At 42.0% G+C, this 24,518-nt stretch overlaps 1 protein-coding gene across 1 annotated transcript in view; it reads right to left on the reverse strand.

The window, feature by feature from the left end:
* Positions 1 to 2,373: 2,373 nt before the first annotated feature.
* LOC127625520 (zinc finger protein 91-like) overlaps positions 2,374 to 24,518 on the reverse strand; it is a 78,932-nt gene continuing 56,787 nt past the window's right edge. The window contains exons 9-13 of the mRNA XM_052100837.1: positions 23,306 to 23,460; positions 21,990 to 22,505; positions 15,714 to 15,796; positions 11,350 to 11,617; positions 2,374 to 4,787 (exon numbers count right to left, since the gene is read on the reverse strand). Coding sequence (XP_051956797.1) covers positions 3,571 to 4,787; positions 11,350 to 11,617; positions 15,714 to 15,796; positions 21,990 to 22,505; positions 23,306 to 23,460 — 2,239 coding nt within the window. The 3' untranslated portion in view covers positions 2,374 to 3,570. The remainder of the gene's footprint in view (positions 4,788 to 11,349; positions 11,618 to 15,713; positions 15,797 to 21,989; positions 22,506 to 23,305; positions 23,461 to 24,518) is intronic.

The following is a 24,518-nucleotide window of genomic DNA, read 5'->3' on the forward strand; positions in this document are numbered from 1 at the left end:
GGTCTTCTGCATCCTGTACAGGAGTCAGACGTGGAGGTTCCAGAGGTGTGGCCATGGGTGCCAGAGCATGCCCTGCCCATGAGTGAGAAGGTCTGCCTCAGGGGAATGTGCAAGGGAGGGGCTAATGCCAGGAGCATCAGATCTGACAAAAGTTGGGCTAGTACAGTGCAACCATCAGGACTTGCTGCCCATCCTCCCTGACTTTGCACAATGTCTGTGCAATGAGGCTAACTGGGGAAATGTGTACTTGCGCAGCCCCTGAGGCCAGCAGTGCGACAAGGCCAGCTGTGCGACAAGGCATCCATGCCAAAGGGAGCCTGTGACGGGGAGTAACAAAGAGGGCAATGAAAGGACCCTCGGGAGGTGAACAGGTCCACCTGCACTTCCCCAAATCTCCCAAATCAGCTGAACTGCATGTGAATGGAGTCTCCACTTTCCACAGAGCATAACCTGTCGTGAGATGGCATCTACTGCATGATTGAGGACGCCCAGGAGGTGAGTGTCTCGCAGAGACTTCAACCTCTGCTGACTCAAAAGGAGGAGGCGGCAGGCGAGTTGCGACAGGCTAAGTGAGTGTACGCTGGCAGTTCATGTACACCACGGTCGCTGTGTTGTCCGTCCAGACCAGTATGTGCTTGCTCTGAATCAATGGCCGAAGCTTCCGCAGGGCCAGTGATACTGACAGCAACACCAGGCAGTTGATGTGCCATTGCAGACGGGGCCCTGTCCAGAGACCCAATCCTGCCTGCCCATTGCACACAGTGCACTTGTCCGATTTCGAGGCATCCATCGTGACTACGACTCGCTTTGAGACCTGCTCTAAGGGAACCCCTGCCAGTAGAAATGCCAGATCTGACCAAGGCCTGAAAGTATGGTGGCACTGTGGTGTGATAGTCACATGCTGGGTGCCGTGGCGCCATGCCCACCTCGGGACTCGAGTCTGTAGCAGTGCTGAAGTGATATCATATGCATCAACCTGAGGGGGAGTACCGCCGAGGATGCCATATTCCCCAAGAGCCTCTGAATTTGTTTCAATGACCAAGTCCAACTCCATACAGAGAAAAGAGATGCTATATGCCGGAGAGAGCTTGCTCTTTTCCCCAGTTGACTTGAAGCCCCAGTCGGTTGAGGTGCTGAAGCACGAGGTCCCTGTGCACACACAATAGAACTCACAAGTGAGCTAGGATCAGCCAGTTGACGAGATAATTGAGGATGCAAGTGATCTTCTCCCTTAGCGGGGCCAGGGCAGCCTCTGCGACACTGGTAAAGATGCGAGGAGACAGGGACAGACCGAAAGGGAGAACCTTGTACTCGTATGCTCATCCCTCGAAGGCAAACCAAAGAAAGGGTGTGTGTCGAGGAAGAATCAATATGTGAATGTTGCGTCCTTCAGGTTGATGCCCATGAACCAGACCTGATGTCATACTGATGCCAGGGTGCAGCTGAGACGGATCGTCCTGATGCGCCATCTTGATGGGCTGGAAAGCGCTAACCAGGCTCCCAGCCTCTGCACTCATGGCACCAGGGAGACAATTGATTTTATTACTCCCGGGGTGGGAGCCCTGTAGAGGACAAAATTGGAATGTATTACATTATAAATTGACAAAGACATTAATGGATAGGGAAAGCTGTGAAATTCTCTGGCCACATGTAAAAAATTTCCCACATTTGGCACTTGCTGAATGTTACTTTAGGAGCCTGGGTGAAATTGATTCAATTATTATGTGCACAAAAAATAAGCATGACAGTGATCAATAAATAAATGGAAATGAAATATTGATTTGAAATTAATTTATCCATGTAATCCGTGTGTATGTGAGCACACTTGGCAGTAAAGCTCATTCTGATTCTGAACATGTGAGAATAAAAAGAGTGCAGAGTGACACAAGAGACATAAATCTAGCACAGCTAAGCTTGCTCGTGATGACAGACAATTATTCAGTTTAATGCTTGTTATGCAAACATTTTTGTCTGCAGACTGCCACGACTGACCAGTCACAAAGTATTCCAGAGTGCCAAGTAATTATTTCTTAATTGCTCACTGAAAGAATTAATTGCAATGAAAGCGAGTCAGTCTCAATCTGGTCTTCTTTACATCTCCTCCAGAGGATTGAGAATCTGGAAGAGGCCTCACGCTGCTATGGGGAATCTCACACCTTTAATAGAACCTTCTAGATGAGAGCAAAGACAGGCAGGTGGCTTTTCATCTGTTACGCATTCAAGGAAATCTCTTTCACAATGATCACAAGTCTGATAAATCTCTTAACGTGGGCTCAGAACGCTCTCACAGGGAACTGTGGGTAAGACAGCAATATCTGGAGTAAACGAAGACGAACAACATGAAAACACAAAACCTTTATTGACAGGAACAGTGAGGTCCAAATCAGCCTCAGTCTTGTGTATCCAGACCTAAGCATAAAGATATAAGCATAAAGTCTGGTTCACATGGTTCAAGAAAAAACAACATAAGGTTCATTCACATCTTAACAACTCTACCAACAACCTTAATGTGGATCAGAGTCTTGAAAGGGATTGCTCATCCAAAAGTGAAAAAATCTAACAGAACAACGTACTCCAGAAAACACGAGTTGTGAAAATAAGATGTGATCTAGTAACTTAAAAACAGCGGTGAACCCCTTCTTCACGGTCTCCCCCAATACACTAAACATTCAGTAACAGCTATCAATGCAAGACATTACAACCCAGTAAAATACAGAACACAAATTTCTCTTATCAGTTAGAATTAAACCATAACCAACATGTCAACATGTTACAGTAAGTACGCAGTTACATCGATGACTATGAAGGTAAGAACGATAATAAACTTCAGTAGCTCATCTAAGTTTCTGTGAAAAGAATTAATAATGCTAGGCTTGGATACAGATTCAGTAAGATACACAATTTGAAGTTGAATATACAACTGTAGAGTAAATAAGGTCACATTAATCCTCTGTTGGACAACAACCAACAGTTATAAAGTTACAATTTCTGTTTGTGTCTTACGTCTGATTACACATGCAACTTTTTGGTAACACTTCACAATAATGTTCAATTCGTAAACATTGCTTAATGCATTTGGTTAATGTTTCATTTAAATATATTGTTCATTGTTAAAAAACCATTAGTTCATATGCCCCATGTAAATGTAGATAGAAATGAACATTAATGAAGGTTAATAAATGCTGTAAAAGTATTGTTAGTTATTTCATGTTAGCTATTGCATGTTGACATACAGAACCTTATTGTAAAGTGTTACCTACAATTTTAACACTATTTACTTCATATCATTGGTCAGCTCGTCGCTGCTGGTTGAGGCACACAACAATGTAAAGTGAATGTTATCTATCGTCAATGATAAACCACCATCATTTCTTTCTTTACTTTTAAACACGCTCATGCTGGTCTCAACCAGGTCTCCTTTGGAAGTTTATCCTCAAAGCAACACCGCGATCACACCGTGTGTTCTCACTCAGTTTCAATGAGCACTCATACAATCAGACATAAACATGCACATAGTCGTGTGGTGAAAGCTAACAAGCGTCATCTTGTGCAACAACCAATTAGACAAGACTATCCAGTATGAATTCTCTCATGTAATCTCAAGCTGTTTGACAGAGTGAAACTCTTTCCACATTGTGAGCACTTGTAAGGTTTCTCTCCAGTATGAATTCTCTCATGTGCTCTCAAGCTGCTTGACTGAGTGAAACTCTTTCCACAGTGTGAGCACTTGTGAGGTTTATCTCCAGTATGAATTCTTTCATGTAATCTCAAGCTGTTTGACAGAGTGAAACTCTTTCCACATTGTGAGCACTTGTAAGGTTTCTCTCCAGTATGAATTCTCTCATGTGATCTCAAGCTGTTTGACAGAGTGAAACTCTTTCCACAGTGTGAGCAGTTGTAAGGTTTCTCTCCAGTATGAATTCTCTCGTGTGTTTTCAGGTTTTGTGACTGAATGAAACTCTTTCCACAGAGTGAGCACTTGTATGGTTTCTCTCCAGTATGAGTTCTCTCATGTGTTTTCAGGCTTTCTGACCGAGTGAAACTCTTTCCACAGTGTGAACACTTGTATGGTTTCTCTCCCGTATGAATTCTTTCATGTGTTTTTAGGTGTTCTGACTGAATGAAACTCTTTCCACAGTGTGAACACTTGTATGGTTTCTCTCCAGTATGAAATCTCTCATGTGCTCTCAAGCTGTTTGACAGAGAAAAACTCTTTTCACATTGTGAGCACTTGTAAGGTTTCTCTCCAGTATGAATTCTCTCGTGTGTTTTCAAGTTTTGTGACTGAATGAAACTCTTTCCACAGTGTGAGCACTTGTATGGTTTCTCTCCAGTATGAATTCTCTCGTGTGATCTCAAGGTATTTGACAGATTAAAACACTTTTCACAGTGTGTGCACTTGTAAGGTTTCTCTCCAGTATGAATTCTCTCATGTGTTTTCAGGTCTTGTGACCGAGTGAAACTCTTTCCACAGTGTGAGCACTTGTATGGTTTCTCTCCAGTATGAATTCTCTCATGTGATCTCAAGCTCTTTGACTGAATAAAACTCTTTTCACAGTGTGAGCACTTGTATGGTTTCTCTCCAATATGAACTCTCATGTGTTTATTAAGACTGCTTTTACATTTGAAACTCTTTCCACACTGAGAGCAGGTGAAGGTATTTTTGGCTGCTCTTCTTTGAGGCTGTTTTGCTGTCTTTGAATTGCCAATTGCGTTATGAATTATAAAATCATGATGTTTCTCCACTTCATTCATTTCTTGATGTTCCTCTTGCTCTTCCATCAGCTCTACACAATTAATAAATTAACAGAAGTTATTTCAAAAGGGACAAACATTACATAAATCAAATCGAATGCTAATTTAATAGTAGAACACAAGCGTCCATTATATATTTGTGATTTTTGTTGTATACCAATTCTCTCTGATAACTGCATCTCATGATTATATTATAATTATAAATGAACAAATTAAGGCTTTAAGCAAAAATCTTAATCCCAAGTTAAGCCCCTGAAGATCTTTTATGATTTTGGAAACAATAAAAGGTTAATTCCAGCATTACAGATGTGACATTTGCAGTGAAAATACAAAGTCCCCATTCTGTCACTCACTCGGCGTTGTGTCGATGAATTGACACTAGGGGTCGCTCTTGGGAGTGCCATTCTTCTTTGATCTTTTGAGAAAAGGCCAATGAAAAGTTGCGAGTGTAATTTGCATGACACTCCCCTGGACATACGGGTATAAAAGGAGGGAAAATAAAGCCACTCATTCAGATTTCTCCTTCGGAGTCGAGCACTTGTATTTCATAGAGCTGAAACTACTCTGCCAAGCCATTTTCATCTCTCCCTCTTACTACTGAATTCTATGGTGCATTACAACAGTTCTCCCCCTCTCGCACTGGTGTTGGGTAGAAAATTACTCCTAAAAGAGCTGATTTTCCTGTTTATTCTCCTAAAAAGATAATATTTCCCTACTAAAAGAGTGGCACTCACGAAAGTGTCTTTTTCAAGATGCCTTTTCATTTGTGTGTTATTCCTGGTTGCGGTCATTATCTCTGCTTCTGATGGCCACGATTGCTGTCTCACGTGTCTGGGTGCTTCCCGTGGATGGTTCATGTACTCATTAAGAACATCACCATGGTTACGTTGTGGCTTACCTTCGTAAGAGGGAATGCCAACCCCAGGCTTGGTACGAATATGAGGTGGAATTGGTTAGCGCTGTTTCTTTCATGGCGCGGTCTCTCTTGGGCCTTTGGCTCAACCTGGTCGAGTCGAGAGTGGCTGACAAAGTTCGCTTCCTTGATGCCCCCATCTCCCAGGTTGGCCTGTTCGGTGACACCTTCTGAGACTTTGCCTGGCCGTTTTCGATGGTGAGGAAGCAGACGAAGTCTATCCAACACATTCTGCCCCGGCGCGGCTCTAGATCCCGCACCCAGTGTGCTCGCCAAGAGCGTCCTCCTGTGGAGACAACAATGGCTCCACCACAGCCCGCCCCAGCAGAAGACACCTGTCTCATGGCCGGCCACAAAGAACCTGCAGAAGGCTTCATAGCGCTCCTGAGACAAGCAGCCCAGGAAGTTCAGTAGCTGCGCTTCAGGAGCTGGTAAGGAGACCACTCCTTCCCCAGGTGGAGGGCCGGGTGGAAAATCTTTATTTCGCTTTACTTTTGGTTTTGCCGCATGCCCGAAGGAAGAAAAAGGGCAGTTTCCGCACTTTCTGAGCCCTACACTTGGTTTGCACGGACATTGTTTTCATGACTGCCAGGCACAGTTTCTTTTTGGCAGGTTTGGCACTCCGGGTGCAGGTCCCCTTGCCACACATGCCCAGCTGTGGCACAAATCCATCCCCTATGTAATTGCCTCCACGGGGTACGAGGAAAAGACTCTTCCTCTCCCATCCGAGACTTTTTCCAGGAGTGATCACAAGGAGCCAGGTAATTGCTTTGATGTCCCTGGACTCAGCACAACCACAAGTGGCACCTGAGGCTCTGCCCCGTCGTGAAGCCTTGCCCACCGGTTTGTCCAACATGACTGTTCCCTTGGTCACCTCACACAGAGCTTTGGGGCGTGGCTCGTGCTCCCCAACCCATCGCGGTGGCTGATCAGGACTCTCCGACTCGGCTATGCACTTCAGTTCACCAGGCGCCCGCCCAGGTTCAACGCTTGCGTGCTGAGATGACCGCCCTTCTACAGAAGGACGTGATAAAGCCTGCCCCTCCAGCTGAGATGAAAAAGGGGTTTTACAGCCCCTACTTCATCATAGCCAAAAAAGGCAGGGCATTGTGGCCAATCTTGGACCTGTGAGTTCTGAACCGGGTTATCCACAGACTCCCGTTCAAGATGCTGTTGCAAAGGAGCATTTTAGCAAGCGTCTAGCATCAAGATTGGTTCGCGGCAGTAGACCTAAAGCATGTGTACTTTCATGTCTCGATTTTACCTCGTAGGCTGGACAACACCTAACACTTATGCAAGGTTTTACAAACTTCAGTGTTGAGCCAGTTTTCTCCTGTGTTATCAGGTGACACAAAACGGTAAGTTTGTGACAGCTGGCCGGGTGTACCGCTTGCGCATAGCACCTTTGCACTCCCTTGAGCTGAAGAGATGTGCACTCTTTTCCCAGTCGTGTTCGCAAAAAAAGTGTGAACCCTGGTTGAACCCAGTGGCTGGCAAGTCTTCCGAGAAGCTTATCGCCAGCCCAGTACGTGCGTCAACTAGGCCCTGTACTGAGGTAGGTGCTCCACATGTGCTGGTTACCCGTTGATAACACCGTGTGATGTATTTTCCGCAAATGGTTTCCCCGTTGGTAAAACATGTCTCCCTTCCCAGATGCTTCCGGTCACTGTGTTTTGTAGTAACTCCTCCCCCCTTGGGTAGGATCTACCTCGGGACCCTTCCACATGTCATGCTTCTGACCTGAGAGGTACTCGGTGAGACCATGTGTTGTATTTCCAATTTAAAGCCCCCCCCCCTCTCTTTCTAGGTGGGGTGTGGTCTCCATGGTGTTCTCCTCTTTGGCGGACACACCCCCCGACGTGGACCTTATATGGCCATCAGATGAACGATTTCATTCCTTTCTTGGGGAGAACAAAAGAGAGAAGGCCGTGGCTGGGTCAGCTGGTCCTTAATTTTTGAGCAGTCATCTTGTCCCTGAGGTGCAGGGGACCATTTTGACACCTACCTGTGCGTTGGGGTAGTTACGTGATGGCCTGGTGCACTGGCTACGAGGCACAGAAAGTTCTGCCGGTCTCGCACCACCAGTCCACGTAACACAGTTCAGTAGTTGTGGCATTTTCCATAGGGACCCCTAGTGTCACTTCATCGACACAACGTCGAGTGTGTGACAGAAGGGGAATGCCTCGTTTACTAACGTAACCTCCATTCCCTGATGGAGGGAATGAGACGTTGTATCCCTCCTGCCACAACTCTGAACTACCCGCTGAAATGGCTGGGACCTTGTCTTGGCTCCTCAGTGCGAAACCTGACTGAGTGGCTGGATTTTCCCTCCTTTTATACCCATTTGTCCGGGGGAGTGGCATGTACATTTTCATTGGCTTTTTCTCAAAAGATCAGAGATGAATGGTGCTCCCATTGAATGTCACATCATCAACACAATGTCTTGTTCCCTCCATCGGGGAACGAGGTTACGTTAGATGTTGATGAACAAAATGGGTCTCCTTTCTTGTCTTTAAATAACCATAATAAAACATTACATACGTGACAGTTACAGATCGCTTTATATCAGATCATTTGGATAGGCCATAAATGAGAGACTCAAACATACAATGCTTCTTCTATTATGTTAATCATTTATCATTTCATACTGATGCATTGCTCAGTGTGGACCCCAGACTGCTGCTAGTGGGCACCGTGAAGGGTTTATGATTATACATACAGTGCATTCAGAAATAATTAAAATGTTATGTTTTGTTGGAGCCTTGCTAAAATGCTTTCAATATGTTTGTTTCACATCAATCTACACTCCATACCCCATAATGACAAAGCAATCCCCAGATTTTTGATAACTTTGCAAATATATTAAAAAGAAAAAACTGATATATCACATAAGTATTCACACCCTTTGCTATGAAACCTGAAATTTTGTTTCTACACTTTGATTGGAGTCCACCTGTGGCAAAATCCAAGCCCTGAGGACAAAGGAACTGCCTGCAGAGTTCAGAGACAGGATTGTGTCAATGCACAGATCTGGGGATAGCTTTAAAACATTTTGACTGCATTGACGGTTCCCAAGAGCACAGTGGCCTCCCATAATTATTAAATGGAAGTTTGGAACCAGGACTCTTACTAGAGCTGGCGTCTGTTCAAACTGAGCAATCAGGGGAGAAGGGCCTTGGTAAGAGAGAAGACCAAGAACCCCATGAACATTTCAGCCCATGTCTGCATTGAGTGCTTCAGTCAGTTCTGCGTGATCGAGCAGCGCCCTCTAACGTTGTGTATGGCACATGGGTCATTCTATGAAAATGGTGGCTTTTTGTACAGACAACTTTTAAAAAATTTAATTCTTTTTTTTTATACCAAAACTTATAGTCAGATAATAGTTAACCTCTTAACATTATAAATCAACTTAAATGACAGCTTAATGTATTTTGATATTTTTACTACATTACATAAAGAATTGCTTGTGCTGCCTTTTTGTCACTGGTGTTACCTATATTTTAGATGACAATTCAGGCTTTCCAGAATGTAATTTGACTATTTAATTTTCATACATAATCAAAGACAGAAAAGGTTAATGTAATATTAAGAAATTGTCTTGATTAGTAATAATTTACTTTAAACAGGTATGTGTAAAGTTCTATTGTGTGACAATTTTTATTTCTACCATTGTGTTTTTTGTTGTAACATTAGAAATATTTGAGGTTGAGTGATCAAAATTGAATGATCATATCCTTAAAATGCTTACTAATGAATGCAGCAACAGGTAGATACAAAAACCATAATCTAGAAACTGGGCAACTCTGATGCCAGAACACCAATACATGCCATGCAGTAACACCAGTGACGCAATGTAACACCAGTGACACAATGTGAAACCAATGACATAACTTAAGATTATATCAAACAAATTTTTATCAATTTATTAGTAATATTTTACATTACAAATAATTTCAGATTTCATAAAATTAAGGTTATTGGTCAGATTATGACCGAACGATGAAGCCATATTGACTAAAATGTGTCTTATAACACAACATTGTCATACAAACATAAATCATATCCACTAGAACATTAGAAACACCAACATTGAACGCAAACTAAATCTGTTTTTCCAACAGTGCTGATATGAACATTTTGTATGGAATATATGTTTGTCTTTGCCATGTTATTGTCGCGTCCATTTTACACATTCAGGTGCTCCAAGTACTTCCAGATACTGTGGTCAATGACCTTGCAGTACTGGGTTGACTGTCTGGAGTGGATGGGGGGGTCAACACTGTCTTTCCTGCTCTCAATCTCTCTCTGTGTTTTGCCTGTCTGACCCGCCATTTCCTTTGCTCCTGTCTTTTTCCCCTTTCTGTGAGATCCTTCACTCGCTTTCTTTTTTGACTCTCTAGATCCTTTAAGTAGGTCTGTTGTTTCTTTTTAAGGTAGGCTGCTCTGCGGTCTGGGTCAGTGTCCCTGCGCTGTCTGTAGAGTTTTTGCTTTTCAGCAGCACTTAATTTCACCATATCTGTCAAAAGGAAAGCCACATTATGTTTGTACAATATTGAAACAGTAATAAAATGCTAATAAGTCTTTATTAATATAATTGTTGAGGCTTTTATGAAATCTTATGTTGATAAAAATGTTAGTGGTGTTATTGATTGTCACTGGTGTTATCATCATGTCACTGGTGTTACCAGCAGCAACAGTAACACCAGTGACGATAACACCAGTGACAAATCTGCAGACAAGATGGGATATCTAAGATGGCGGCCACAGTAGCTCAAACTACACTTCTTAAATTGTAAATAAATCACTTAATCATGCAAATTGAACAATTATTTTAATCAAATTTCCTTTCCCCTTACTATAAACTGTAGAACAGCAGTGACGCATCTTAAGTCCTTGCATGAATTATCAAATTATTTATCAAATTGCTAAAAGATGAAGAGAGAGTGAACACTCACCATGTGCTTTTCAAAACAGCCCCGCCTCCAATGAACCTTTGACCCAGGAAGAAGTTGGCAAGGATGTTGCATTTTTTCAAAGTGGTGTTTTTTATAAATTGTAACACCAGTGACATGAAATTGAGGGACAGCTATTCCTTGTAAATTATTTATAATATTTAGTTGATATTTTAGTTTTTTAAGTAGTCCACTAAATAACTATACTTCTTTCATTTGTATTATGACATTTAAAGGGGGAGAAAAATATATTTTTTAACTCAAACTATGTCACTAAACAACGACTCCTGACCCGAGGGACAAGCCAATTTCATGGTACTGACCGTATTCTACAATATATAAAAAAATTGCTTTTCAATATAACTGTCTTACATATGTTTTATTAACAATAAAACACTTAAATTAAAACAAACAACATATATTTTGAATCGTTATCCGACACTTTTAAGTGTTTTTCCTGGTGATTAAGGCCGGGCCAGGAAAGCCACCATTTTCGTAGAATGACCCACATGCTGAACAACACAATAATGTAAGATTATGCTAATTAAATAACGATTCAAATTGCTAGATTTGTCCAAATTATCCCTTCCCAAATGTTGGCCATTAATGCAATTAGTAATAAAAATAGCAGTGAACTTTTAAGTGACTTTTGAGTTATTAAACCGCATTTGTCTGACATAAGAGTCGATAGTCATAAAAATATATTAAACATTAAATTAAGAAAAATACCTAAAGGAATAAAATCCTCATCATCTTCATCACTCTGTTGTTCCTCTGCTATATTTTCTTCTTTTATCTCCACCTCCTTCACTTCAATCTTCACTGGTGTCTGCAGCATCTGCTGTTCTCCAGCGTTACAGACAGAAGTCAGAGACTCTGTGGAGGTTTGATCACCCTGATTACTGTCACACACACTCTCCTGAGCATCAGTAGAACAGAGTAAAGTGAGCTGTGAGTCCTGTGTGTCTCTGGATCTCTGTTCAGAGAGTTTGTCCAGCAGCTGCTGTGGTGTGGACCGATCTCTGCCGCTCCACACTGAATCCTGACATTCTGTGGAGGTCCCATCAGTCACACACACTGAAGATTGACAGGAAACCTTTTCCAGCTCCTGACAAACACAACACAATCACATCTGTACTGTTCATCATCACAGAGTCACAGTCATATCACATCATTTGAAACTTACTTACAATATCAACTTTAACTCGCTCAAAACAGGTGCAGGATGAATACAGTTCTCTCTCCTTCAGTTTTGTCTCCAGTGACGTCACCTCTTTCTTCAGCTGAGAGATTTCTGTGATGAAATCATCAATATCCAGCATGGACAGATCAGTTCCTACTGATTTACAGCAGATCACATCCACCTGCTCTCTCATGATGAACATCTGAACACAAAAACATCCTCATTATAATGGACTGACATTCATCACACTCAAAAACATTATTATAATTACACACACAAGAACAGATCTGTTAAACAATAGGTTTGTGTTTTGGTGTATATAATTGTGTGCTTTGTGTTTGGTTTGATTTTCCTAACAGAATATTATCGGATTTTAACCCATAACGAGCTTTTTTCGACATAAAATCACCTTCATTGAACTCTTTTAAAATCTCTTTTATAAATTTAACGAGCTCATTTATCAAAAATTCATCATAATATTCAGATATTTCTGCTTGTTTCTCCTGAAACTGAATATATTTTAAAGCGTCCGTCACAAAACCGCCACATAAGACGATAATAAGATTCGTTTACGATCATTAAAACTCAACATGAACAGAAACAAAACATCAAAACAAATATAAATCTCACAAATTACCCAAAAAAACACCTTAAACACGAACCAACTGAGCGCTTAAACTGTGAGTTCCTCTTTCTTCTGCTCGTGTTTAATGGCATTTGCAAAACAATGTATGACGCTTTCGCGCCAACTACTGGACTGGATCGGACTGGTGTGTGTGTGTGCGCGCGTGCGTGTGTTATAAATGTGTAAATGACATGACGTTAATTATATGTCCAGACCAATTACATATCCAAAAGTGTAAATCCCACAAAACATTTATTTGAATACACCTCTTCTATGATTCTATGATGCAATTTTTTTCTGGGGCTGAAATTAAAGACAAACTTTTAAGATTCCGAAAAAACTGGAGGTAAAAGTTATATCTCGTAATAAACAGCTCACTACAAAGAGTTTGTACCAAGGAGGAGAGAATGTATTTCGAAGAACCATCACATATAATCTTAAAAGCGTAATTTAACCTACATTGAAACTGTCTGTTATCACTCATGAGTTCTTGTTTAGAAAGAGGATTATATTATAATATACATTAATTGTCCACTAGCTTTTGTTCACTTCATAAAATGTAGCAAAAAAATAAACTCTGAGTTTTATTTAAAAATCCAGGTTGTTGTACTGGTTTATTTCATACAATATAACAAATATACATTTTATAACATGTATTTAGCTTTTTATTTGATTACATAAAATCAAATGGCTAACTAAATAATGATATATGCAAAAGGTTTTAAAACACTGTAACAATATTGAGAACGAGTAGAGAAGCATTAGATTCTCACTTTAATAAGTGCAACACATTGATCAATTAAACTTCAACATACCGATTTATTGATGTGAACTGGGATCTAACTCAAATCTGCCATCTCCTTATTTGCAGACTTGTTGATCTATCGGGGGAGAAGTGCCTTGGTAAGGGCAGTGACCAAGAACCTGATGGTCAATGTGGTTCAGCTTCAGAGATCATGCATGGAGATGGGAGAAACTTGCAGAAGGACAACCATCACTGCAACACTCAACCAATCTGGCTTTGTGGCAGATTGGCCAGATGGAAGAGTTTCCTCAGTGCAAGACACATAAATAACACCTAAAGGACTCTCAGTCTGAGAGAAACAAGACTCTCTGGTATGATGAAATGAAGATTGAACTGTTTGGCCTCAGTTCCAAGCGCCATGTCTAGAGGAAACCAGGCACCACTCATCACCTCAATACCATCCTAACGGTGAAGCATGGTGGTGGTTGCATTATGCTGTGGGGTTGTTTTTTAGCGGCAAGGACTGGGGGACTGGTCAGGGTTGAAAGAATGCTGAACACAGCAAAATAAAGAGATATCCTTAAAGAGAACCTGGTTCAGCGTGCTCAGGACCTCAGACTAGGCTGAAGGTTCACCTTCCAACAGGACAATGACCCCAACCAAACAGCCAAGATAATGCAAGAGTGGCTACGGGACAACTCTGTGAATGTCCTTGAGTGGCCTAGCCAGAGTTCGGACTTGAACACAATCGAACATCTCTAGAGAGACCTGACAATGGCTGTCCACCGGCAGTCCACATCCAACCTGACAGAGCCCAAGAGGATCTGCTGAGAAGAATGGCAGAAAATCCTCAAATCCAGGTGTTTTGCAAACTGTTCTAAACTTCTTCCATTTAAGAATTATGAAGGCCAATATGCTCTTGGGAACCTTCAATGCAGCCAAAATGTTTTGAAGCCATCCTCAGATCTGTGCCTCGACACAATCCTGTATCTGAGCTCTGCAGGCAGTTCCTTTGTCCTCAGGGCTTGGATTTTGCTTTGATATGCATTTTCAGCTGTGAGACATTATATAGACAGGAGTGTGCCTTTCCAAATCATGTCCACTCAGTTGAATTTGCCACAGGCAGACTCCAATCAAAGTGTAGAAACATCTCAAAGATGATCCAGGAAAATTGGATGCACTTGAGTGAACATCTCTAGAGAGTGGAGGTGGCGTAGTGGACTAAAGCACATAACTGTTAATCAGAAGGTTGCTGGTTTGTTCCCCACGGCCACCACCATTGTGTCCTTGAGCAAGGCACTTAACTCCAGGTTGCTCCGGGGGGATTGTCCCTGTAATAAGTGCACTGTAAGTCACTTTGGATAAAAGCATCTGCCAAATGCATAAATATATAAATATAGAGAGACCTGACAATGGCTGTCCACCGACAGACAACATCCAACCTGACAGAACTTGAGGGGTGCTTCAACTAAGTACTGATTTAAGGGTCTGAATACTTCTGTCAATGTGATATTTCATTTTTAATAAATTAGCAAATTTATCAAAAATCTATGGAGTGTAAATTGATGTGAAAAAATAATTGAAAGAATTTTAGCATAAGGCTGCAACAAAATTTTTTGAAAAAATGAATACTTTCTGAATGCACTGCGCAAATTGTTTGATTTACTTGTGATGAGTACTTTCTACAAAAACTTCACAATTTCCAGATATTAATTTAGATAAACATTAATTGGCTTTATTTTATTCATTATTTATGAACATCTGGGTTATTTTAAATGAATAAGGTTTTAACTTATTTACATTTTAATTCTGTTGACTACTTCCTGTGTGGTGCACTTTGTTTCTTGTGCATTTGTCTTGCACATTTATGTTTTCTATAACGAACAGAACTTTGAATGTGAGTACATTTAAAAGTTGAAAAATCGACATGAATCAACCTTAAGTTAAAAAACAAAAAACTTTGATTTACATTTTTTGCCATATCACCCAGCCGAACATGCAGGGTTTCATTTTTCTTCATTGTCGTTATTTCATAAATGGGTAAAAAACAACTGTGGTGATAGGAGCATGGCCGAGGGTTGTCTGTGGAAAGCGAGGCCAAAAGAGTGAGTGCGGTAAGGTTGACACCTGTGTGAATTCACATCTTACAGCTGTTTTGTGTTTGCAGTGAGAGTGGAGAAGTATTTAAAGGGCAATCCAGACTTCTGGGGGTGGGAGACGAGCTGAAAAGCATTGTAAAAATAAAGATTCAGGAGAACTGTACACCTGGCCCGGCTTCCTCCTTGAAAGACATGCGGAAACCCTGGATAGGAGTTTTCAAGTCCCTTGCCAGCATCCACCAGGCACAACACCAGGCTCTCATGGAGCTGCGGAAGTAGCAGAAGCATATTAAGGTGCTCCTCCAGGCCCAAATGGAGGATCGGTGTGTGTTGTGGTGCTTGCTACCCCAGGAGGGGGCTTCAGCCGCGACCTCAGCAACAGCAGCAGGACTCCATGTGACGCTCGCTAAGATGGCACCACAGAACGACACGGAGACCTACCTGGAGCTCTTGAAGCACATGGCCAGAGCCCTGAAGTGGCCGCGCTCGCAGTGGGTGTCCACAGTGCCGGTGGTGGTTGCAGTCTGAGGAGGGCGTCACGGACGATGTCATCAACATCGTGGTGGTGGAGCAGTTAGTCTCTCGCTGCCAAAGGGGATGGCAGAATAGGTCCAGTACCACCATCTGGCGTCACTGGAGGAGGCAATTCAGATGGCTGAGGACCATATAGTGGCATATCCGGGGGCCGGTGAGCCCTTTTCTCTCTCTCTTTCTCCCTTTCCTCCCCCTCCCCTTCATCTTGTTCTTGTTCCCGGAAACGGGGAACTCCCTAACCAAAACCGGTTCACCAGTCCCGTTGTTCAACCCATTGGCTGTCCCTAACCCTGTCCTTTCTCCCCCACAGGCTGGCGAATCCGCTGCCAAGGGTGTGGGCATGAAGTCTGGGCTGGTCAGCTGGAGCTGCGGGGGTCCTTGGTATTTCCAGGACAGATTCCCAACAATGGAGGTGGAGACATTGGTCTTGATCCCCGACATGCCACAGGCCACCCCCAATCAAGCAGGAGTGTACCAGATACCTGTGAGTATTCATGATTACCCATTGTACTCGACAATCATCATTCAATTTCAGAGACAAAAGCATAGTGTCGAGCCTGTGGTTAGTCCCCGCCTGACCCATTCACTAATCTTGGGTATGAATTAGCCGGCATTTACGGATTAATTTAGGGAAATTTGTGCGGATGGGTCCTGTAACTCGTGTGTAGTTTGCCATTCACTGGCTTTAGAGGCAGAGCCAGGGCTGTCTACATCAGGATGACATAAGGGAGGGGGAAGTTTCGGCTTCCCCAGCCCTTAGACGATTCCCTGCAGGGGATTTACCTCTGGAGCAGATATGAGACAAAGTGCCTCTTAGGCACTGATCAAGCAAAAGGGATTGATTGACAAAGCCTCCAGCCAGACATTGCTCTCGCATATCCGTATTTTTCAATTATCAAGGATTGATTGTATTGAGTGATACAGGATTCTCAGACAAAGGAAGACACAACCCAATTGTTACTACCAAAGACCCGTCGGGAAATGTTGTTCTTAGACAGCTCATTAAAATCCGATGGCAGGTCACTTGGGGCAGGAAAAGACACTAAAACGTCTAATGGTCCATTTCTATTGGCCAGGCATTCACTGGGATGTTCACAGATGGTGTGTGGCATGCTGTGAATGTCAGTTGGTTAATCTGCCGGCCACCCCAAGAGCGCCATTGCACTGGCTTCCATTGATCGAGATCCCCTTCGAACGATTTGGCTTGGACTTTATTGTGCCATTAGAGCAGATGGCAAGCAGGTATCGCTCTGTGTTGGTCCTGGTGGAATACGCAACAAGATATCCGGAAGCAGTGCCTCTGCTCAACATCTCAAAATGTAGTGTTGAGGAGGCACTCTTCAGAATAAGACTTTTCAAAGTGTAGTAGATGTTCCAAACGCACATATGTTGCCTTTAGCTTTAGCTATAGTTTAACACTTATCTCTCAAATAATGTACATATTCACACAGCATGTAGTGATGGTAAAGTATTCAACTCAAGGTGCTGTCTTCACAGAAGTTTTTGAAATGGTTGCCAAATTTAGCATTAATAGTAATCAGACTAGCGTGATTCCACCCATTCCGGTACGTAGGGCTAGCCGCGACCTTTCATATAAGGTGTGTTTGACTTCATGCAGTGCTGTGCAGACCGTTTCAGCACCTGACTTGTAGCACTGCATGTCAGTTAGAAATTTTGTCTGACTTTTGTCTATACCACTGCTGCATCTATAGTACATTTTTCTATATTATAGTGTATTTTTATATCAAACATAGAAAAAGTACTTATATAGAATAGCCTGGGCATTATGTGATCCAGGAGAGAGAATGAGGCCTAAAGTGCTTATGCTGTAAGAAACACACGGTGCACTCAGCTGTAGCAAGCACAATGGTACAATGCATTCCTAGGCACTGGGAAACACAGCCAATAGTTAAAGATTTAAAAAGACAATGGTCAAAGGTTACTGTATTATGCTTAAACTGTTATATTCTTTTTACTAAAAATTTATACTTTTATAATAAATGAGTTTAAAAGGTTATTTTTAAAAATGGACTAAAAGCCAGGTTTCCACAAATAAAAAGAAGTCAGAGGCTCTGTGAAATATTGGTGGAGGACGGCACCTATTGGCTAGAAAAAATAACAAGATGGGCATGTGTATGAGGTAATTCAAGATAACAAACTGTATAAGAATGAGAGTCTAGACCGAGAGAGTCAGATCGTCAGCTGGCTTTCTCTGGTTTGTTTGAAGATTGATAAGTTAGATAGCTTGACAGGGAGTTTTTAAATACCATAATTACATAAAAAACACATTTTGCACCCCCAAGTTGTGAGAAGGCAAGCTGAGGGAAAATATTCCAAATAGAGGAGGGATTTTTAAGGAATCGATTCAGCAGTTTATTTTAATTGTGTTATTTAGTGAGCTGAAATCAATGCAGTTTAAGCCACCCTTTATGTGAGAATTTAGTATCACTGACTTTTTCAAATAATGGGATTTGTTTTTCCATAAAAATGTAATAAATATCCCATTGATTACTTTACACGTGGGCTTATCAATGTACAATACATGAGTGGCATTAATTAGGTGAGACAGACCCTCTGATTTAACAAGCAAATCTCTGCCTATCAAAGAAAGGTCTCTCTGCAGCCAGCAATTAAGCCGTTTCATTGTTTATGTAACAATTGTGTTAAAATTAGCAGTGCTAATCTAGAGTTATCTTTGGTTATTTGTATACCCAAATATGTAAAACAGATTTTAACTGAAATACCACAAATTGAAGATATCGTACCTTTTTAATCGGACGTAATTCACATTTATTAATTTTAAGATGTAGGCCTGAGGCTTTAGAAAAGACATGGAGTACATATGGCTGCTGTTAAACTAAATAGTTTACATTAGTTAGAACCCATTTGGGAAATGGAGTGGAGGTGGTGTAGTGGTCTAATGCACATAATTGGTAAACTGGTAATCGGAAGGTTGCTGGTTCGTTCCCCACAGGTAAATTGTATTAGTGCTGTTAGGCTTCTGAAATATGTATTTCAGTGGTTCAGGAAATAAACAGTTTGAAAATATCAACCGATTTCCCCAAAAGGAATCGTCTCCAGCTCTGGAGTCGATTCCAATGTTCTGAGTCGATTCTTGATTCCCAAAGCCTCGGAATCAAGGAATAGATTTTTTTGGAATCGATTCCCAGCCCCACTTCCTAGCAAGTCAGTCCACTGTCGGATATCTTTGGAATGATCTCAGGAGGCTAGGCTATTTCCAGTCATGACCGTGCAGCTCCTATCTACTTGAACTGAGAAAGACCAAAATCTCAATAACAGTTGGTCAAGATTACGATCAAAGAACAAATTTAAAATAACCAATAAAATCTGACAATACTGTTATCATATATTGTGATTCTTAACCTCATGTCATGTTAAAAAACAAAAATGTCCAGGTTTTATAGCTAATGCACATGCACATTCTTGGGTTGATTGACAGATGATGTCTGTATCTAAAAGGTGATTGGCTATTTTACCTGTAAGGCAGGACTTCCTTTCTACATCTGTTGACAGTTGGGTGCTTGGAGCTCCAACTTCTCCCATTCACTTTAATAGAAGTGGCCCATCTCTGCTAAATAATTTCTGGCAGGTATGCATATATACTGTATATATACACACAATTTTTGCTTTCTTTAAAGAGAAGGAGGGACGAGTCCAAATAAATGTTTGTGGTAATCAACAACATTATGCCACAATTTAATGCAATCGATTGAGCTTAACTTGTAGTGAACCTGGAACATCCCTTTAAGTTTTTTGTTTTTCTGTCTCTGGATGGTTACATCACATTATTATTTTTCCTTGCAGCCCCAGAAAAAAATTGAAAAATAGCCACTCCAATACCTTGACTTTGCTGTCCTTAAGCCATTTTGCCACAACTGGAGGTATGCTTGGGGTCATTGTCCTTTTGGAAGACCCATTTGCAACCAAGCTTTAACTTCCTGGCTGATGTTATTTCAATATATCCGCATAATTGTCCTTCCTCATTATCCCATCTATTTTGTTAAGTGCACCAGTCCTCCTGCAGCAAAGCACCCCCACAACATGATGCTGTCACCACCATAATTCACGGTTGGGATGGTGTTCTTCGGCTTGCAAGTCTCATCCTTTTTCCTCAAAACATGGTCATTATGGCCATACAGTTCAATTATTGATTCATTAGACCAGAGGACATTTCTCCAAAAAGTAAGATCCTAGCTCTGGTGCCTGTCCAAACGGAGCAATCAGGGGAGAAGGGCCTTGGTAAGAGAGGTGACCAAGAACCTGGTGGTCAATCTGGTTGAGCTCCAGAGATCATGAATGGAGATTGGAGAAGCTTGCAAAAGGACATCGCTGTAACACTCTGCATCTGGTCTTTATGGCAGGGTGGCCAGACGGAAGCCTCTCCTCAGTGCAAGACAAATAAAAAGCACCTAAAGGACTCTCAGACTGTGAGAAACAAGATTCTCTGGTATGATAAAATGAATATTGAACAGTTTGGCCTCAGTTCCAAGCATCATGTCTGGAGGAAACCAGGCACCGCTCATCACTTGTGCAATACCATCCCAACGGTGAAGGATGGTGATGCTGTGGGGGTATTTTTCAGCAGCAGGGACTGGGAGACTGGTCAGGATTGAAGGAAACTGAAAACAGCAAAATACAGAGATATCCTTAAAGAGAACCTGGTTCAGCGTGCTCAGCACCTCAGACTGGGCTGAAGGTTCACCTTCCAACAGGACAATGACCGTAAGCACACAGCCAAGACAATGCAAGAGTGGCTACGGGACAACTCTGTGAATGTCCTTGAGTGGCCAAGCCAGAGCCCAGACTTGAACCCAATCGAACATCTCTAGAGAGATCTGACAATGGATGTGCACTGACAGTCCACATCCAACCTGACAGAGCCCAAGAGGATCTGCTGAGAAGAATGGCAGAAAAGTCCCAAATTCAGGTGTGCAAAGCTTGTCGCATCATACCAAAACAGATTTGAGTCTGTATTCACTGCCAAAGGTGCTTCAACTAAGTACTGAGTTAAGGGTCTGAATACTTCTGTCAATGTGAGATTTCATTTTTTTCTTTTTAATAAATTTGCTAATTCAAAAAGCCATCCAATATGGAATAGTCATAGCTATTTAAATCTTGGCTCTACCACTTTGCATATAGAGAGACCCCCTTCTTCACAGTCTTCCCCGTGAACACATACATACACTAAACATTCAGCAACAGCTAGAATAAGGCCATAAACAACATGTGAACATGTTACAGTATGTACGCAGTTACATCGATGACTATGAAGGTAAGAACGATAATAAACTTCAGTAGCTCATCTAAGTTTCTGTGAAAAGAATTAATAATGCTAGGCTTGGATACAGATTCAGTAAGATACACAATTTGAAGTTGAATATACAACTGTAGAGTACATAAGGTCACATTAATCCTCTGTTGGACAACAACCAACAGTTATAAAGTTACAATTTCTGTTTGTGTCTTATGTCTGATTACACATGCAACTTTTTGGTAACACTTCACAATAATGTTCAATTCGTAAACATTGCTTAATACATTTGGTTAATGTTTCATTTAAATATATTGTTCATTGTTAAAAAACCATTAGTTCATATGCCCCATGTAAATGCAGACAGAAATGAACATTAATGAAGGTTAATAAATGCTGTAAAAGTATTGTTAGTTATTTCATGTTGACATACAGAACCTTATTGTAAAGTGTTACCCACAATTTTAACACTATTTACTTCATATCATTGGTCAGCTCGTCGCTGCTGGTTGAGGCACACGACAATGTAAAGTGAATGTTATCTACCATCACTGATAAACCACTATCATTTCTTTCTTGTAAACACGCTCATGCTGGTCTCAACCAGGTCTCCTTTGGAAGTTTATTCTCAAAGCAACACTGCGATCACACCGTGTGTTCTCACTCAGTTTCAATGAGCACTCATACAACCAGACATAAACATGCACATAGTCGTGTGGTGAAAGCTCACAGGCGCCATCTTGTGAAACAACCAATTAGACAAGACTATTCAGTATGAATTCTCTCATGTTTTTTTAGGTTGTCTGACCGAGTGAAACTCTTTCCACAGTGTGAGCACTTATAAGGTTTCTCTCCAGTATGAATTCGTTGGTGCTTTTTCAAGTTGTCGGCTGTAATAAAGGTCTTCCCACATTCACAGCACTTATGAGCCGCCACACCGGTATGGATGTTCTGGTGCTCTTTAAAATAGAACAGGCGTGCAAAACTCTTTCCACAAGAAGAACAATTGTAAGGCTTCTCTTTTGAGTGAGTTTTCAGATGTTGTTTTAGGCCTGAATTCACAGCAAATGTTTTACCGCACTGATCACATTCAAATGGTCTTTGTCCAGAGTGACGGTGGAGATGAGTCTTGAGATCGTGTGCATATGCAAAACTTTTCCCACACTGATGGCATGTGAAGGGCTTTTCTCTAGTATGAACTCTCATATGTGCATTGAGCTTGCTTTTACATTTGAAACTCTTTCCACACTGAGAGCAGGTGAAGGTATTTTTGGGGGCTCTTCTTTTAGGCTTTTTTGGTGAGAAATTATTTTCTGTCTTTGAGCAACTCAAAGACTTTTCTCCAATTATAAAATCATGCCGTTTCTGATACTGATGTTTCTCCACTTCATCCAGTTCTTGATGTTCCTCTTGCTCTTCCATCAGCTCTATAAAATGAATAAATTAACAGAAATCATTTCAAAAAGGACAAACATACAATAAATCAAATTGAATGCTAATTTAATGGCAGAACACAAGTGTCCATTATATATTTGTGATTTTTGCTGTACACCAATTCTCCCTGATAACTGCATCTCATGATTATAGTCATTTAGATTAAATGTGAGCCAGAGTCACAGAAAGAAAGTCATACATGTTGGGAATAACATGAGAGTGAGTACATATTGACAATTTAAATTTTTGGGTGAACTATTCGTATAATGTCATAATTATAAATGAAGGCTTTAAGCAGAAATCCTAATCCAGAGTCATTGTCCCTCAAGATCTTGGAAACATTAAAAGGTTAATTGTCCTGGAGTATGCCGATTTGAAGAAAGCCATTCTGCAACGGGACAGCCCCAGCCCGGAACAGCACTGCCACAGCCAGTGTTTCCGCAAACTAACTGAGCAAGGTAAGCCACCTGTGTTTGCTTTTACACAACAGCTCTGTGATGCCTGTTGGCAGTGGTTGCTGGCTGAGGAGGAGGGTGACACCAACAAAATGTAATAACATCGTGGTGCTGGAGCAGATAGTCTCCCGTCTGCTGAAGGGGATGGCAAAGTGGGTCCAGTGCCACCGTCCAGCATCGCTGGAGGAGGTGATCCAGTTGGCTGAGGATGATATAGCAGCATATCCGGGGGACGGTGAGCCTCTCTCCTCTCATCCTGTTCCCCGGAAACATGGAACACCCTTACCAAAACCAGTTCCCCGGGCCTGTGGGCCATTTATCCTGTTGGCTGTCCGTACCCTCTCCATTCTCTCCCACAGGTTGGTTAATCTGCTGCCACAGGTGCAGGCATGTAGTCTGGGCTGGTCTGCTGGAGCTGTGGTGGTCCTGGGTATTTCCAAGATTCCCACATGAGCCACAGGGCGCCCCAATCAAGCAGGAGCATACCGGATACCTGCGAGTATAAAGGGGGTACATAGCAAGCCTTGGTGGATTCAGGTTGTAATCAAACATCCATTCACCAAAGCTTGATTCAATCCGAGGCTTTGGATACAAGCCGGCGGATGAAGGTAAGGTGTGTGCATTCATGATTACCCCTTAGTGACTGTCATCATTCAATTTCAGGGACAAAAGCATAGTGTCGAGGCTGCGGTTAGTCCCTGCCTCACCCATCCACTAATCTTGAGTACGAATTGGACAGCATTTACTGCTTTATTATGGGAAATTTGTGTGGATGGGTCCTGTAACAAAGTGTCTTGTGTGTGATTTGCGATTCACTGGCTGGTGAGGCAATGTCAGCTCTGCGTCAGGATGACATAAACGAGGGGTAAGTTTCAGCTTCCTCAGTCCTTAGAGGATTTCCCTCTGGAGCAGACATGAGATGAGACTCTTAGGCACACCTTTGATCAAGTGAAAGTGACACATATTGCACTCACATATCCGTATTTTAAATGATATCGAGTGACACAGGACGTGCGGAAAAAGGAAGATACAACCCAACTGTTAGTACCAAAGAGCTGTCGGGAAATGTTGTTCCAGACGCCTCATTATAATCCAATGGCAGGTCACTTGGGGCAGGAAAAGACAATGAAACATCTAAATTACCCTTTTCTATTAGACGGGCATTCACAGGAATGTTCGCAAATGGTGTGCGGTATGCCGTGAATGTCAGTGAATCCGCAGGCCGCCCCAAGAGCGCCAGAGCGCCCGCTTCCCTTGATCGTGGTCCTCTTCGAACAAAATGGCATGGACCTCATCGGGCAATTAGAGCATATGGCACGAGGGCATCGCTTTGTGTTGGTTCTGGTCCACTATGCAACATGATACCCGGAAGCAGTGCCTCTGCGCTACATCAACATGAAGTGTTACGGAGGCACTCTTCAGAATTATCTCCGAGCCACACGAATGAAGTGAATGACGGGACTCGAACACGCAAAAATGCTTCATTTGCGTATTGAAATGTTTATTGAAACTTGAGCGAGAAATTTGCTTGACGCATTGTCGCGAAAGCCT

The sequence above is a fragment of the Xyrauchen texanus genome, chromosome 31 (assembly GCF_025860055.1).
Source record: "Xyrauchen texanus isolate HMW12.3.18 chromosome 31, RBS_HiC_50CHRs, whole genome shotgun sequence".
Taxonomy (NCBI): domain Eukaryota; kingdom Metazoa; phylum Chordata; class Actinopteri; order Cypriniformes; family Catostomidae; genus Xyrauchen; species Xyrauchen texanus.